General features: G+C 47.7%; 1 protein-coding gene across 3 annotated transcripts in view; it reads right to left on the reverse strand.

Moving 5' to 3' along the window:
* IFT140 (intraflagellar transport 140) overlaps window positions 1-14,684 on the reverse strand; it is a 102,479-nt gene that overhangs the window by 84,807 nt on the left and 2,988 nt on the right. For all 3 annotated transcript variants that reach the window (XM_017510985.2, XM_037732330.1, XM_037732331.1), the window contains exons 2-5: window positions 12,158-12,335; window positions 7,977-8,198; window positions 498-619; window positions 207-349 (exon numbers count right to left, since the gene is read on the reverse strand). In XM_017510985.2, the coding sequence (XP_017366474.1) occupies window positions 207-349; window positions 498-619; window positions 7,977-8,198; window positions 12,158-12,304 (634 nt within the window). In that variant the 5' untranslated portion in view covers window positions 12,305-12,335. The remainder of the gene's footprint in view (window positions 1-206; window positions 350-497; window positions 620-7,976; window positions 8,199-12,157; window positions 12,336-14,684) is intronic.

Genomic DNA, 14,684 nt, shown 5'->3' on the forward strand with positions numbered 1-14,684 from the left:
ACAAAGTGACGGCAACCTTTCAACAGCGGACAGTGGCCTGCAGAGAGCGGCTGCCGTAGCACTCCACCAGCACACATCACCGTCCTGTGCATCTTGCTGCGATTACCATCACTGTTCTATGCAGAACACCATCCATGAGTTTAACTTCCCTACCAGGTGCTGCTAAAACGCTAGGACCCTTGAGAATCACAACCAAAGTTCCTCACCATCCATCAGACTGACAAAGAACGACAGCCCCTCCTGAGACCCCAACTTCAGCAAGCTTCCAGAGCTGCTTTTCTTCCAGTTAAACATGTCCAGAGCCTTCTCGTCGCCGCTCACAGCTGCCTTTGCCAACTGAACCAGGTCCCTGAAAGCAAACATGACACAAAGTCAAGATTCTTCCACGTTCCTGGAGTGACTTGGGGCTGGGGCCCCTTCTAGACCAGGAGCAGCCCGTTTCCCACTTCCCCCAGTGCAAACACATGCACGGGTCACAGGGTGAGCCCCACACTTACTCGCCAGGAGGGGGGAGCCGGAAGATGCAGTGCGTGAGGTGTTTCCCATACTCGTGTTTCAGCAGGGGCATCCCTTGCACTCGGCCCCTTTGGTCCAGCCTCCACAAGAGCAAGACACCAAGCTGCAAAGACCCAATACTACATGTTAGGACACGTGTCCTGACAGAATGACTGGTGGAAGGCAAAAGGTGAACTGTGCAACAAGATATATGCACATTCATTTCTAAAAAATTACAAAACTACCGCATATACACCATGACAATTTCAAACAATTCCAAAGTGTTAAAGAACTAGAAACCCTTTTATAGGGCATTCTCCTTCTTCATGCCTAGAGATGGCCACTGCTATATATTCAAGGTTTTTTTGTTTTTGTTTTTAAGTTTTTTTGAGACAGAGTCTCGTTCTGTCGCCAGGCACCGGGCTGGAGTGCAATGGCGCGATCTCGGCTCACTGCAACCTCCACCTCCTGGGTTCAAGCAATTCTCCTGCTTCAGCCTCCTGAGTAGCTGGGACTACAGGTGCGCACCACCACACCCAGCTAATTTTTGTATTTTTAGTACAGACGGGTTTTCACCACGTTGGCCAGGACGGTCTTGATCCCTTAACCTCATGATCCGCCCGCCTTGGCCTCCCAAAGTGCTGGGATTACAGGCACTAGCCACCATGCCCGGCCTATATTCAAGTTTTTAAAATAAACTTTTAACTTTGGAATAGACTCCCATTTGCAGAAAAACTGCACAGACAGTGAAGAGTTCTTTATCTTCCACCCAGTCCCCTATTATTAGGTCTTACCTTGGCATAGCACAGTGTTTACTATTAGTGATTACTGTTGAGTTATTGTTAACTAAGTCCACATTTCAGTCACACATCCTCAGTTCTTCCCCAATACCCCTTTCTGTCCTAGGACACCAACTGGGACACCACATGACATCTGGCCTCCGTGTCTCCTCAATTCTTCCCCAGTACCCCTTTCTGTCCCAGGACCCTGATTGGGACCACCATGTGACATTTGGCTGCTGTGTCTCTTTGGGCTCCTATGGGCTGTGACACTGTCTCAGGCTCTTTGTCTTGAGGCCCTGGACGATTTGAGCCCTGCTGGCTGGATATATCATGGGATGCCCCTCCACTGGGATTGTTGATGGTTTTTCTCATAGTTACCTGGGGCGGAGGGTGTGGGGAGGAGGAGCACAGAGCTGATGCGCCTTCTCTGCATGCTGCATCCCCATGACTTGTCACTGTTGGTGCTGACCTTGATCACCTGGTGGAGGTCGTGCTTGTGGGGTCTTTCCACTGTGAAGCGGCTCTTCCCCCGGCCCCCTCTCCACCCTGTACTGTTCAGAAGGAAGTCACTCTGTGCAGCCCACACTTGAGGAATGGGAGTTATACTCTACCCTGAGGGGTGAAGCATCTATGTAAACTACCTGGGCTTCTTCAGCATGGGAGATTTGCCTCTTCCCTACCATTTACTTACTCATTCAATCCTGTGTATCAGGATGGACACAGGGATATTTACTTCCCATTCTGGGTTACCATCCAAGGCTGCCTCGCATATGCTGGCATGCTGTTGCTCATACTACACCAGCTTTAAGCTCTTCCGTTGGCCTCTGTGTCCCTCTCATGTGCCTCATCACCTGGGTTTGGTGAGCACTTCCTTTCTGGTGCCCTAAAATTATCTAGGCTCATTTTTCATTTTTTTTTTTTTCTCTTCTTTGGGACAGGGTCTCACTGTGTTGCCTAGGCTGGAATGGAGTGGTATAATCACAGCCCACTGCAACCTTAGCCTCTGGAGTAGCTGGGAATACAGATGCTAACCACCACACCTGGCTAAATTTTGTATTTTCTGTAGATATGTGGTCTCACTATGTTGCCCAGGCTGATATCAAACTCCAGGGCTCAAGCAATTTTCCCACCTCTGCCTCCCAAAGCGCTAGGATTACAGGTGTGAGCCACAGAGCCTAGCCTAGGCTCAGTTTTCTATTCCAGTCCTGGAATCAGCCATTTCTCCAAGGAGCCCTGGTTGCTTTATTAGAGAATGGAGTTAGAAGCAAAGACCTGGTGCTGGGCACGCTGCATGCTCAATTTAAAATCATCACAGTGGCAAATGCATGGCACAGACAAGTGCGAGCAAAGTTCTGGGAAGGGGAAGGCAGCTCCATGAGGACGGCTGGCAGCGCCTCCGTGACTGGGGAGGCAGTTGGCGGTGCTGAAGAGCAGCATCGCCATCTGAACCCGTGTGCATGATTCTTCTGCTTTGATGCCAAGCACACCCCAGGGGACTCTTCCTGGACCAAAACTGGGGGACACATTAGCCCACTGTGTGCTCTTCTTCCCACCACCCTTTCAGGCAGCACCAACTCCCATCTCCCCCAATGCTGGACAGGAAGAGGACTTTCAAATAACATCAGATTTAAAGGAAACTTATACAAGAAAGGTTTTGCAAGATCTAAGATACCATGTGGCATGTAAATACACGCCACAGGAATAGTATATATTATCATATGATTCTTAACTACAACAGCTTGATGAAGACAAGAATAAAAACACCATTGCAAGGCTGGGCATGGTGGCTCACGCCTGTAATCCCAGCACTTTGGGAGGCCGAGGTGAGCTGATCACTTGAGGTCAGGAGTTCAAGACCAGCCTGGCTAACATGGTGAAACCTGGTCTCTACTAAAAATACAAAAATTAGCTGGGCATGGTGATGCACACCTGTAATCCCAGCTACTTGGGAGGCTGAGGCAGGAGAATCACTTGAACATGGGGAAGAGAGGTTGCATGAACCGAGATCACACCACTGTACTCCAGCCTGGGTGACAGAGTGAGACTCTGTCTCAAAACAACTGCCCCAGGGTCCTGGCTTGGGTCTTCTCCGTCTTAATTTTTTGTACCTCTCACCACTCCTGAAGATAATCTTTTGTGTGCAGGGTGTCCAACAACAAAAAAACAAAAAACCCCTCACTATTGGTGTCTCTGTGTTAGTGATTTTAAAAATATTTTTAAAATAACGCTTGCATATTGAGAAAAAGCCTCACCTAACGGTAGAAATGAAAATAAATGACCCTCCTTTCCCCTGTCCCAGCCTCCCCCCTGGAGCTGAGTAATGTGGTGACTCCCGTGTCTGCAAAGCATTTCATACACACCACATCCTCAGGGGTATTCATTCCTGTGTCCTCAGCCAGTCTTGTTTTTTTTCCCAAGTGACTTTACAGGTCTTTATTAGCACATACAAGCTTCTAGCTGACTGCTTCACCAGCACTCTGAACATCATCAGACAGACTGACATCCGTGTTTCCAGGCTGCTTCCCTGTGGGAAGAGGTTGCTGGACGCAAATGTTGAGAGCACCTGCACCCAGAAGCAGAAATCTCTGCTCAGGCGGATGCACATAAGCCCTTGTTCTGAGAGAGGGACAGGTGTCTACTATCAAGAGCTCCACTTCCACCAACTCATGGGAAAGGAAGTCACAGGATGCAATGAGTCAATACTCCCGATCCCCAGGTTTCTAGGAATGTGAGCATGAAGTACAGATGTAGAACCAGGCCTGAGGCGCCTCCACCTCGGCGGCTCAGGCTCTGCTCCTCACCCTGACTCTAGTGTTGAACTGCCCCAGGGTCCTGGCTTGGGTCTTCTCCGTCTTAATTTTTTGTACCTCTCACCACTCCTGAAGGTAATCTTTTGTATGCAGGGTGTCCACCATCTGTGAATTCTGTTATTTTATACAGTATAATTTTATACAGTAAGACCCTAAAGAAAAGCTACCCCAAAGGTGAGAAACTAGCTCTACTTGTGAAAAGCAAGAGTTAAATGTACTAAGGGAGTAATGGGAAAGCAGCGTGTGCTGGGTGAGCATCTCATCTCATCTCAGTGGTGCCTTAAGGCATCAAAGCATGAGTTATGCTGGGGGTTCTCCAGTGGCACGTCACTGGGAAGCTTTGCTAAATGCTGGCTGGCCCCGCATCAAGGTCTGGGTTTACTTGGCCCTCACACTCGGTTCTGCTGGAGCTCCCCAGAAGGCGCGAGTGGCCTGGCCTGTCTGACATGCTCTCCTCTTCTCTACTGGTGAGACTTCTAAGGGACACTTAGTGGGATATCTTTTATAGAGATCGCAGTCACCTACCTCCCCAGTTACTGCTGATGAGAGCACTGTGGGCACTTGGCCTGAGCTAGACTTTGGGGTCCCCTCCCTGAGTCTGGACTTGGGACAGGGAGGAGGAACAGGTCATCCTAACTTGGCTGTGCTCTCCTGTGAGACTGTGGGACACTCCAGTGGCCTCAGTTTAACTGCACTTCTAACTTCAGCTGGTCTGGGATGATTCCACTGGTAACCACAACAGGGTCTCTGGTGGAAGAGCAGGGAAGCCCCTTGCACCATGTCTGGGGAAGAGATGTCTCTGCCCTATGGCATTCAAAATATTGTTCCCTTGTTATTACTTCTCTTCCTGCTTGAACTCATTATTAAATTAGTTCCAGCATAATCTTAGATTTTCCTAGAAGGATTAGGCATTTCTGCTCTTAAATATTCAGACTCACAGGACTTGATCAACTGATACCTGGGTTTCATTTTATATCAGGATTATCTATTTTTCTAGCTGTTTCTTTCTTTTTCTCAAGAGATGGGGTCTTGCTATGGTGCCCAGGCTAGACTCAAACTCTTGGGCTCAACTGATCCTCCTGCCTTGGCCTCCAAAGTAGCTGGGACTACAGGTTCATGCCACCATGCCTGGCTTACTTGCTTCTTAATATAGTCAAGATGAGAATATAAAATTCGATGATTCTGAATTACTTTACACTAAAGGGGATTGGCAGACATTTCCACAGCAGGGAGGTAGGAAAGATCACCAAGGAAGTAGAAATTTGGGGACAGGTCAATGTCATTAAGGGAGAATTGAACAGAAAAACTGAAAAAAATCCTCCAGAAAAAGGGAACAACCTGATAGAAAAATTGGCAAATAATATCATCAGAAACAGAAACAGAAATGGCTCCCATGAATGATATTCATCCTCGATAGCAAGAGAAACATAAATGGGACTCCTAAGGAACACTTAGACCCACTAGGGAGCTGTTCTGGATTAAAACACTGCTGAGATACCACTTTTCTTTTTTTCTTTTTTTGAGAAGGAGTCTTGCTTGGTCACCCAGGCTGGAGTGCAGTGGTACAATCTCAGCTCACTGCAACCTCTGCCTCCTAGGTTCAAGCAATTCTCCCGCCTCAGCCCTGCAAGTAGCTGGGACTACAGGCATGCACCAGCATGCCCAGCTAATTTTTTGTATTTTTAGTAGAGATGGGTTTTACCGTGTTAGCCAGGATGGCCTCGATCTCCTGACCTCCTGATTCACGGGCCTCAGCCTCCCAAAGTGCTGGGATTACAGGGGTGAGCGACTGTGCCTGGTCGAGATACTACTTTCCAGGCAGTTCTGCTACTCAGATGCAGCTCTCTAAGGAGACAGGCTGTTCTGTGGTGTAAGCTGGTGCAGGCCCTAAGGCCAGTGGTGTGGGCAACTGCTAAGCCACAGGACATCGCTGGGACCCATCGACACCCCCTTCTCGGTGTTTTTCTAAATGTATACATGTGCAAAATGGCATAAGCATTTTACTCATTGCGTCATTGTCTCATTAGCAAAAGATTGAAATCCATCAAAATGATAATCAACAGGAGGCTGGTTCAATAAGTTATAACATTCATATAATGAAAAGCTGGTTTAAAGATAACAAGGAAGTTTGCTATTAACCCATATGGAAGAATCACCAAGATATGCTATTAAATGGAAAAAGCAAGAGACGTGACAGTGTGTACAGGATGCCACCACTTATGTGAAAAAGAATGAGGAAATCAGGAGACAATGTCTTCTCTGCAATATTTCTGCCAAAAATGTATGAAATGAAACTATTATGAGGAGACAATCAAACACAGCCAACTTGAGTACTTGAGTGACAGCCTATAAAACAACCAGTCTATAGCCTCAAAACATCAATTTCATGGAATATTAAAAAAAAAGGGAGGACGAAGGAAGGAAGGAAGGAAGGAAGGCAGGCAGGCAGGCTGGCTGGCTGATCAATGGACTGACCAGGGAATTGTTCTTGAAAAGAAACTAGCTAAAAGTGATAGCTCACACCAGTAATCCCAGCACTTTGGGAGGCCAAGGCAGGCGGATCACCTGAGGTCAGGAGTTCAAGACCAGCCTGGCCAATATGGTGAAACCCAGTCTCTGTCAAAATACAAAAATTAGCCAGGCGTGGTGGCGCATGCCTGTAATCTCAGCTACTTGGGAGACCTAGGCACGAGAATCACTTCAACCCGGGAGGTGAAGGTTGCAGTAAGCTGAAAATGTGCCACTACACTCCAGCCTGGGTGACAGAGGAAGACTCCATCTAAAAAAAAAAAAAAAAAAAAAGAGCCTGGAGAGAAATAACAGTGAAATGCAATGCATGACCCTTTACTGGATCCTGGATTGGAAAAAAACAGCTCTAAAGGACATTCCTGGGGCAAATGGAGAAATGTGAATATAAAGCGCATCTTGGATGTTGGCATTGTCACTGATTCATTTCCTGAAGTGTCATAACTCTGCTGTGGCTGTGCAGGAGAATGCCCTAGGCCTTAGGAGAGTGACGTCTAAATATGCAGGGCTGAAGCATCATGTCTACAATAAACTCACAAATATTCAGGAAAAATACACATGCAGCAAGAGAGAAAGCAGACTTGGCAGTGGGAACAGCTGGCAAATCGACATGGAGGGTGGATGGGTGTCCCTGCACTGTTCTTTCAACTCCCCTCATAATTTAGAAACTTCAAAATCTCGAGTTACAGAGATTATGCATTTGTGTGTACTGAAGAAATGGGAGAAATGGTAAGAAGCCATGTTTGCTGTAGGGCAGCCATGGGTCTGAGGAGAGAGGACATGGTCAATCTTCACTCTAGATGCCTGTTACCCTTTTTGAATCTTGGAACACATGAATGTGTTACCTGTCAATTAAGGAAACACGTGATAACACTCTGCCACACAAGTGTGATTCAGCTGGCTCTGCACTGCGTCGCTCTGCTGTGGATCTGTCCTGTGCACTGTGCAATGGGAGGCTGCATCTAGCACCCGCTGGGGTCCAGCAGTACCCTCCTCCCAAACTGTGACAACAGAAAATGGGACTCTATCCCATGTCCCCTGTGGGGCAGAATCAACGGGGTAAGAAGCCCAGAGCTATACAAACAGGCCTAGGGAAAAGTGGCAGTATCTGAGTGCTCACCCCATCTTTCTGAATGGAGTTTCCCAGCACAGTTCATTTATGACGGTGCAGCCATACCTATGCCACAGAGTGGCAAATTTTCAAGCTTTGCTTCCATTATAAAACAAAATCTACAATTGCATCTGACAAGATCAACTGAATTTAGCTACAAGACATTTCCTGTATTTTGAGGTTTCGTGCTCTGAAGAGCACGGTCAGAGAAGGCCAGGATCTGAAAGCAGCGTCCTGCCCGTGTTGACTCACCCTGTCCCCAGACAGCAGGCAGTTCCCACTGGGGCTCCAACTGAGCACGGTGATGTCGGCCGTGTGTGTCGGGGATACCGGGTGCTGCTCCTTGTCCTGCTTGTTAAACACCGTCACTTCTCCAGTCTCCCAGCCCACAGCTAGCACCAGCCGTGTCGGGTGCCAGCACAGGGAAGCAACCCGGAACGGCCTCTCGACATGTGTATCCGGCACGCACTCCCCCTGCGTTGGACAAGAGATAAAATCCCACAGTTCAGAGAGGGACAGCTCCTTCAAGAACTTCTGTCTAATCTGTGGACTCCACGTAGGTGACAAGCTATAAAGGGCTACTTATTAAGGTAATGTTCTCAGTAGGCTCTTTAACTTTTCATGAACATATACCAGCCTGGCTCCTAGCTGAGCTACCAAAGCAGAAGGTTACCTGCACTTAGCTAACAACCCCGACCACTGTGTCAAGGAGTGCCACCTCCTCCCCATGGCTGCTGGATGGCTGGCACGTATCTTAGTGGTGTGGCTGGGTTCCATAAAACCTTATTTACAAAAACCGGCAGTGAGCCAGCAGGTGAGGTTTGTCGCCACAAGGGTCTCAAGTGTGGCCCAGAGACTCCAGGACCCTTTCAGGGCTCTGAAAGGTGAAAATTATTTTCAGAATGATACTGACATTTTTGGTGCCATTCATACTCTCCTTCTCTCACGAGTCTACAGTGGAGCTTTTCTAAGGCTGTGTGATGTGGTGATGTCACTGATGACAGCTCGTGAGATACGTGCTGTGCTTTCTTTCCTTTTTTTTTTTTTTTTTGAGACGGAGTCTTGCTCTGTCACCTAGGCTGGAGTACAGTGGTGCAATCTTGGCTCAATGCAACCTCTGCCTCCCGGGCTCAAGTGATTCTTCTGCCTCAGCCTCCCGAGTAGCTGGGACTACAGGTGTGTGCCACCACGTCCAGCTAATTTTTGTATTTTCAGTAGAGATGGGGTTTCACCATATTAGCCAGGCTGGTCTTGAACTCCTGACCTCGTGATCCACCTGCTTGGGACTCCCAAAGTGCTGTGATTTCAGGTGTGAGCCACCATGCCCGGCCATGTGCTGTGTTTTCTTTTTTTTTTTTTTGAAGGTGAAAAAAATTTTATTATTATAAGTATCAATTACAAGAAATAATATTAAAACAATGTTCTTAAAATTTAATATTTTTCCCACTTCAAATTCCTGGAAATGTAAGTACAAAATCTTTCAGTTTTTCTTGTTGAAATAAAGTGTTCTGAATAAATCTACTGATTTTATATTTTTCTAAGATTTTCTAAAGAAGTAGTAGCTTTAGGGAAGATATAATGTGTTTTCAGAGATTAACTTGGTTTGCCCCCAGTTCTTTCACTGGGCTTAGGGGCCATCTTCTGTGATCTCATCATTATCCAATAGATCGTCATTTTGAAATCCTAAAGCTTTTCTTGTGCCAACTGGAAACACAGAAATATGCTGTTGACTATTTTATAATAGTATGCTTTAGATCTTCTAAATTTAAAAATGTTATAAAACTGCTATAATTTTGGAATTTAATAATATTTATTCTTAAAAAAAATCCCGTTTACAATACATGTTACAGACTCCTGCAAGGGAGAATCTACTCAAAAAAAATGGGCAAAACTGGGCTTGGTGCTGGGCTAGCCTGAGCCATAAGGCTGGCACGGCCTTTGCAGAGCTGCCAATGTATGGAGCAGCCTGCCAGCAGTCAGAGGAGCCGCTGACCAGCACCGAACCAGCTGCAAGGGCGTGCGTGCGTGCGTGCGTGTGTGTGTGTGTTGGGGTGGGGCGCGGAGGCAGGGCTTAGCCAATTTCACCTGAAGGATTAATGCATCAATTATGCAAATGAATGAGGCAGCGTCTTCTTTGCAGGTAGCACAGCATGTGCGTGACTGGAAGGCTGAGGAAGGGTATGGAAGGCTGTGTCGGCATCAGGGAAGGAGAGTGTGATGTGACAGGCGGCAGGGCCAGAACTGGGGGGTGCTGAGGGTTACATCGGGGACTCCACGCTCATCCAAAGGGCAACACAGGGCCAGGAAGGTGGGAGCAGCGGTGATTCCATCTGTGAGGCCAAAAGACAGGCCACGTCTGGCTGCCATGTGGAGTAGAGGAGGCCTGTAAGGGTGCAGCTGCCACAGTAGGAAGCTGTGCTGGTGTCCAGGAGAGCGGGATGGGAGTCTAGAGGAGGGAAAGGTGGATGGAAGGGCGAGAAGTAGCACACTTGCCAGAGGTTCCAAGGGAGAAACTGGGAGGATATGGTGACGGATTACAAGGCAGGGGAATGGGAGATGTCAATAGTCATGCCCAGGTCCCTGTTCTGGAAACCAGGACAAAGAGGGTACCTTTCATTGAGATGGGAGGTGCCCATTTCAGTGAGCAGGAGGTATGAAGGAGATATGAGGCAGGGAGGGGTGGGGAACAATTTCAGTTCAGTCCTGTGTAATTTGAGGTCTCCTTGAAACATCCCAGAAATGTCAGGAAGGCAGCTGGGTCCCTAAGCTTACAGCTCTGAGGGAACTTCTAGGCAGGAGACATTATGTCTGCAAGCCACTGGGCATGCTCAGATCACAGGAGAAGGAAGAAACAAAGAGGAGCCTTGAGCAAGCTCTGCGGAAGGCCATGGTATTCACAGGCTGGAAACCGAGGAAGAGCTGGCAAAGCCATGGAGGCCCGGCAGGGAATGCCCCGCCCCTGTGCTCTCGGCATGTTTCCCAGAGGACTTCACAGGAGTGTGGCACGGACAAGGACTCCAAAGTACTCTGAAGGTGACACCAAGAGGCAAGTGATGACTGCTGCTGCTTGGGTGAAGTTGTGGCAGCAACAGGGAGCCTGCAGAGGGCTGAAGAGTGAGTGGAGGAGGAAACCCCATTTTCTTTGCAGAGTTTGAGGGCACTGAGCACTGAGAGGCGGCTGTGGAAGTTTGAGGAGCTTGGAGAAGCTGTTAGAGGTTGAATTGTGCCCCCACAAAGATATGTGGAAGTCCTATCTCCTGGTCCTTGTGACGTAGCCTCCCTTGGAAATAGGGTCTTTGCAGATGTGGGTAAGCTAAGGCTAGGTCATTAGAGCAGGCCCTAGTTAAACGTGCCCGGCATCCTTTTAGAAAGAGGAGAAGACACGCAGAGGAGAAGGCTGTGCGACAGCAGAGGCAGGGCAGGGGCAGCACATGTGCCAGCCACGGAGCACTAAGGCTTGCTGGGAACAGCAGGAGCAGGCCAGCAGCTCGGAGCAGACTCTCTCCCCTCAGCCTTCGGAGCCAGCAGGCCCTGCTGACACCTGACCTTGCAGTTCGGGCCTCCAGGGCCACCAGAGTACCTTGCTGTTGTTTTCTGCCACCCAGTTTGTGGGAATGATTGGAGTTCCAAACAGCCACTGTGGAGCGTGGAGGAGGGTGCTGTCAGAGGAGGCTGCCTCAGGATCCACGAGCAGCACTGAGAGGCCATTTCTGGTGGTGACCGTCAACTGACAGTGCTTGATGCTGATAAGCATTAGCATTCCTAAGCACATCCCCACGCCAACAGCCAGGGTTAAAGAACTGCCCAAATACAAGGGCTTTTATAACTCGGGGATTTGACCTCTGTGCAAACTGATGATGGATGTTGTTTTCTTCATGAATAAGCTAGAGTTTGTTTGAAAACATATACACATGTACACACATATGTACCACATGCATACATGCACATACACACGTGTGCACACACATGCGCATACACCCCCCCCACAAATACATGCACATACAGATGCACACACACACACACACACAGATCCACACACATACAGCTGCGCACACACCCCAACATGTATACAGATGCACACACATCCATATGCACACATGTGCACACACATGCATGTGCGCATCAATACACCCCCAACATACATACACACACATACAGATGCACGCACACCCATATGCATACACATGTGCACACACATACCCATATGCACACACATACATATGCTCACACACACCCGAACACACACACACCCATATGCACACACACATACACAGATGCACACATATACATGTGCGCATACACACACCAACACACATACAGATGCACATACACACATACACATACCCATATGCACAAACACGCACACACACGAGAACAACAATTACAAGGGCCAGAAGATAGCACAGTCAGGCTCCTTGCTTCTGAGCACTCGCCTGCTCCAGGTAAATATCCACGCTGCCTGTCGAGGTGGTGCTGATGTAGGCGACTGCCAGGAACGGATGGACGGGGTGCCAGCTGATGTGCGAGGGTGACCCTGCTGCCTCTGGGGCTTCTATCCGGTGGTCAAAATAGAGGGCCATGACGGAACTCAGGCCTGGTCAGCACTGAAAGCTGCAAGGGGAAAAAAATGACCAAGTCCAGTTGGTTTTTAAAAAAAAAAAAAAAAAAAAAAAAAACTGAAGGTAAAAAAAAAAAAAAAAAAAAAAAAAAAAAAGAAAAGAAAAGAAACAAAATGTACATGGAACGACAAAAGGGAAGCATCCCAAACCCACAGTCGCAAGACCGCTGGCAACTTGAAAACGCCTTGTGGACCGAGCGGGCAACCTGACGTGAGGAGAATGCCAACAGGCAGAAATGCAGCATGAGAGGCAGGGGTTAGACCCAGAATTACCCAGGGTGTGACAGAAACGAGTACAGCTCACTGCCAGCAAAGGAGGAAAGAAAGAAGAGCCCTGCAGCCTATACTACACGTGCGATCCTCGGTAACTGTCATTCCAGTCACTGAAGAACAATTTCTATTTCTGCACTTGCCTTTTTTTCCTTTTTAGACAAAGTCTCACTCTGTTGCCCAGGCTAGAGTGCAGTGGTATGATCACGGCTCACTGCAGCCTCAAACTCCTGAGCTCAAGTGAGCCTCCTACCTCAGCCTCTCAATTAGCTGGGACTGCAGACATGCACTACCACACCCAGCTAATTTTTAAATAATTTTTGTAGACACAAGGTTTTGCTATGTTGCCCAGGCTGGTCTCAAACTCCTAAGCTCAGGCAATTCTCCTGCCTTGGCCTCCAAAGTGCTGGGATTACAGCCATAAGCCACTACGCAAAGCCTATAGGTGCCTTTTAAACAACATTTTCAAACAAAATAAAAGTAAATTGCTCCGGAAGAGAGTACTGGCACAGAAAAAACCAGTACTCAATTTCCAGTAAGGCATAAAATCGAAGACTGTCTCCTACCACTGACTCATAGGTGGTAGAAGACAGAAGCCTTCCTCTATTAGAGAGTCAACAACACACAGCCACAGCAGCTGTGAGATGCTGAGCTTGATCAGTTATGTGAACTGAATCTCTCATTCTTCCTTTCAGATCTGGAAAAGAGATACATATTGTCCCTTTTCAGGAGGAGTAGGGTGATAAATGAAGTGACAGTCTGGTTACTGCTCACTTTTTTACACCTCAGTCAGTTTGGGGAAGTTAATTGGCAGAGAAGCTTATTTGTAGACTGGTCTGCCACCATTTAAAATTACTCAGGCCGGGTGTGGGGGCTCATGCCTGTAATCCTAGCACTTTGGGAGGCTGAGGTGGGCAGATTGCCTGAGCTCAGGAGTTCAAGACCGGCCTGGGCAAAATAGCGAAACCCCCCTCTCTACTAAAAATAAAAAAAATTAGGCATGGTGCATGCCTATAATCCCAGCTATTCAGGAGGCTGAGGGAGAAGAATCGCCTGAACCCAGAAGGTGAAGGTTGCAGTGAGCTGAGATCCTGCCATTGTACTCCAGCAATAGAGCCAGACTCTGTTTCAGAAAAAAAAATATTCAATTTCATATCCATCATGACAACTATCAGAAAAATAGAGGATGTGGGGAAACTCGAATGCTTGTACGCTACTGCTAGGAATGTAAAATGGTACAGCAGCTGTGAAGAAGTCTGGCTGTTCCTAAAAACATGAAACATAGAATTACCATTTGATCCATCAATTCCACTTCTGGGTAAATAGTTCAAGTATTGAAAGAAACTTGAACAGGCATTTATACACCCATGTTCACAGCAGCATCATTCACAATAGCTAAAAAGTAGAGGCAATCCAAATGTCTATTGATGGATAAAGTGCACAAAATGTCTATTTGTATAGCGGAATATTATTTAGCCTTAAAATTCTGATACATGTTACAAGATGGATGAAGCTTGAAGACAATATGCTAAATGAAATAAACCAGACACAGAAAGATAAATGCTGTATGATTCACTTATATGAGGAACCCAGAGTAGTCAAATATGATAGAGACAGAAAGTAGCCAGGTGTGGTGGCTCACGCCTTAAATCCCAGCACTTTGGGAGGTCGACGCAGGCAGACTGCTTGAGGTCAGGAGTTTGAGACCAGTCTGGCCAACATGGTGAAACACCGTCTCTACTAAAAATACAAAAAAATTAGCTGGGTGTGGTGGCGTGCACCTGCAATCCCAGCTACTCGGGAGGCTGAGGCAGGGGAATTGCTTGAACGAGGGAGGTGGAGGTTGCAGTGAGCAGAGATTGTGCCACTGCACTCCAGCCTGGGTGACAGAGAGAGACCCCAACTCGAAAACAAAAAGAAAGAAAGCAGAAGGGTGGTTGCCAGGGGCCGGTGGGGGGGAACGAGGAAAGAATTTCTGTTTGGGATGATGAGAAAGTTCTGAAGACGACTGCGGTGATGGTTACACAACATCATGGATATACTTAAAGCCCCTGAACTGTATGCTTACACAT

Source organism: Cebus imitator, unplaced genomic scaffold (genome assembly GCF_001604975.1).
Source record: "Cebus imitator isolate Cc_AM_T3 unplaced genomic scaffold, Cebus_imitator-1.0 Scaffold444, whole genome shotgun sequence".
NCBI lineage: Eukaryota > Metazoa > Chordata > Mammalia > Primates > Cebidae > Cebus > Cebus imitator.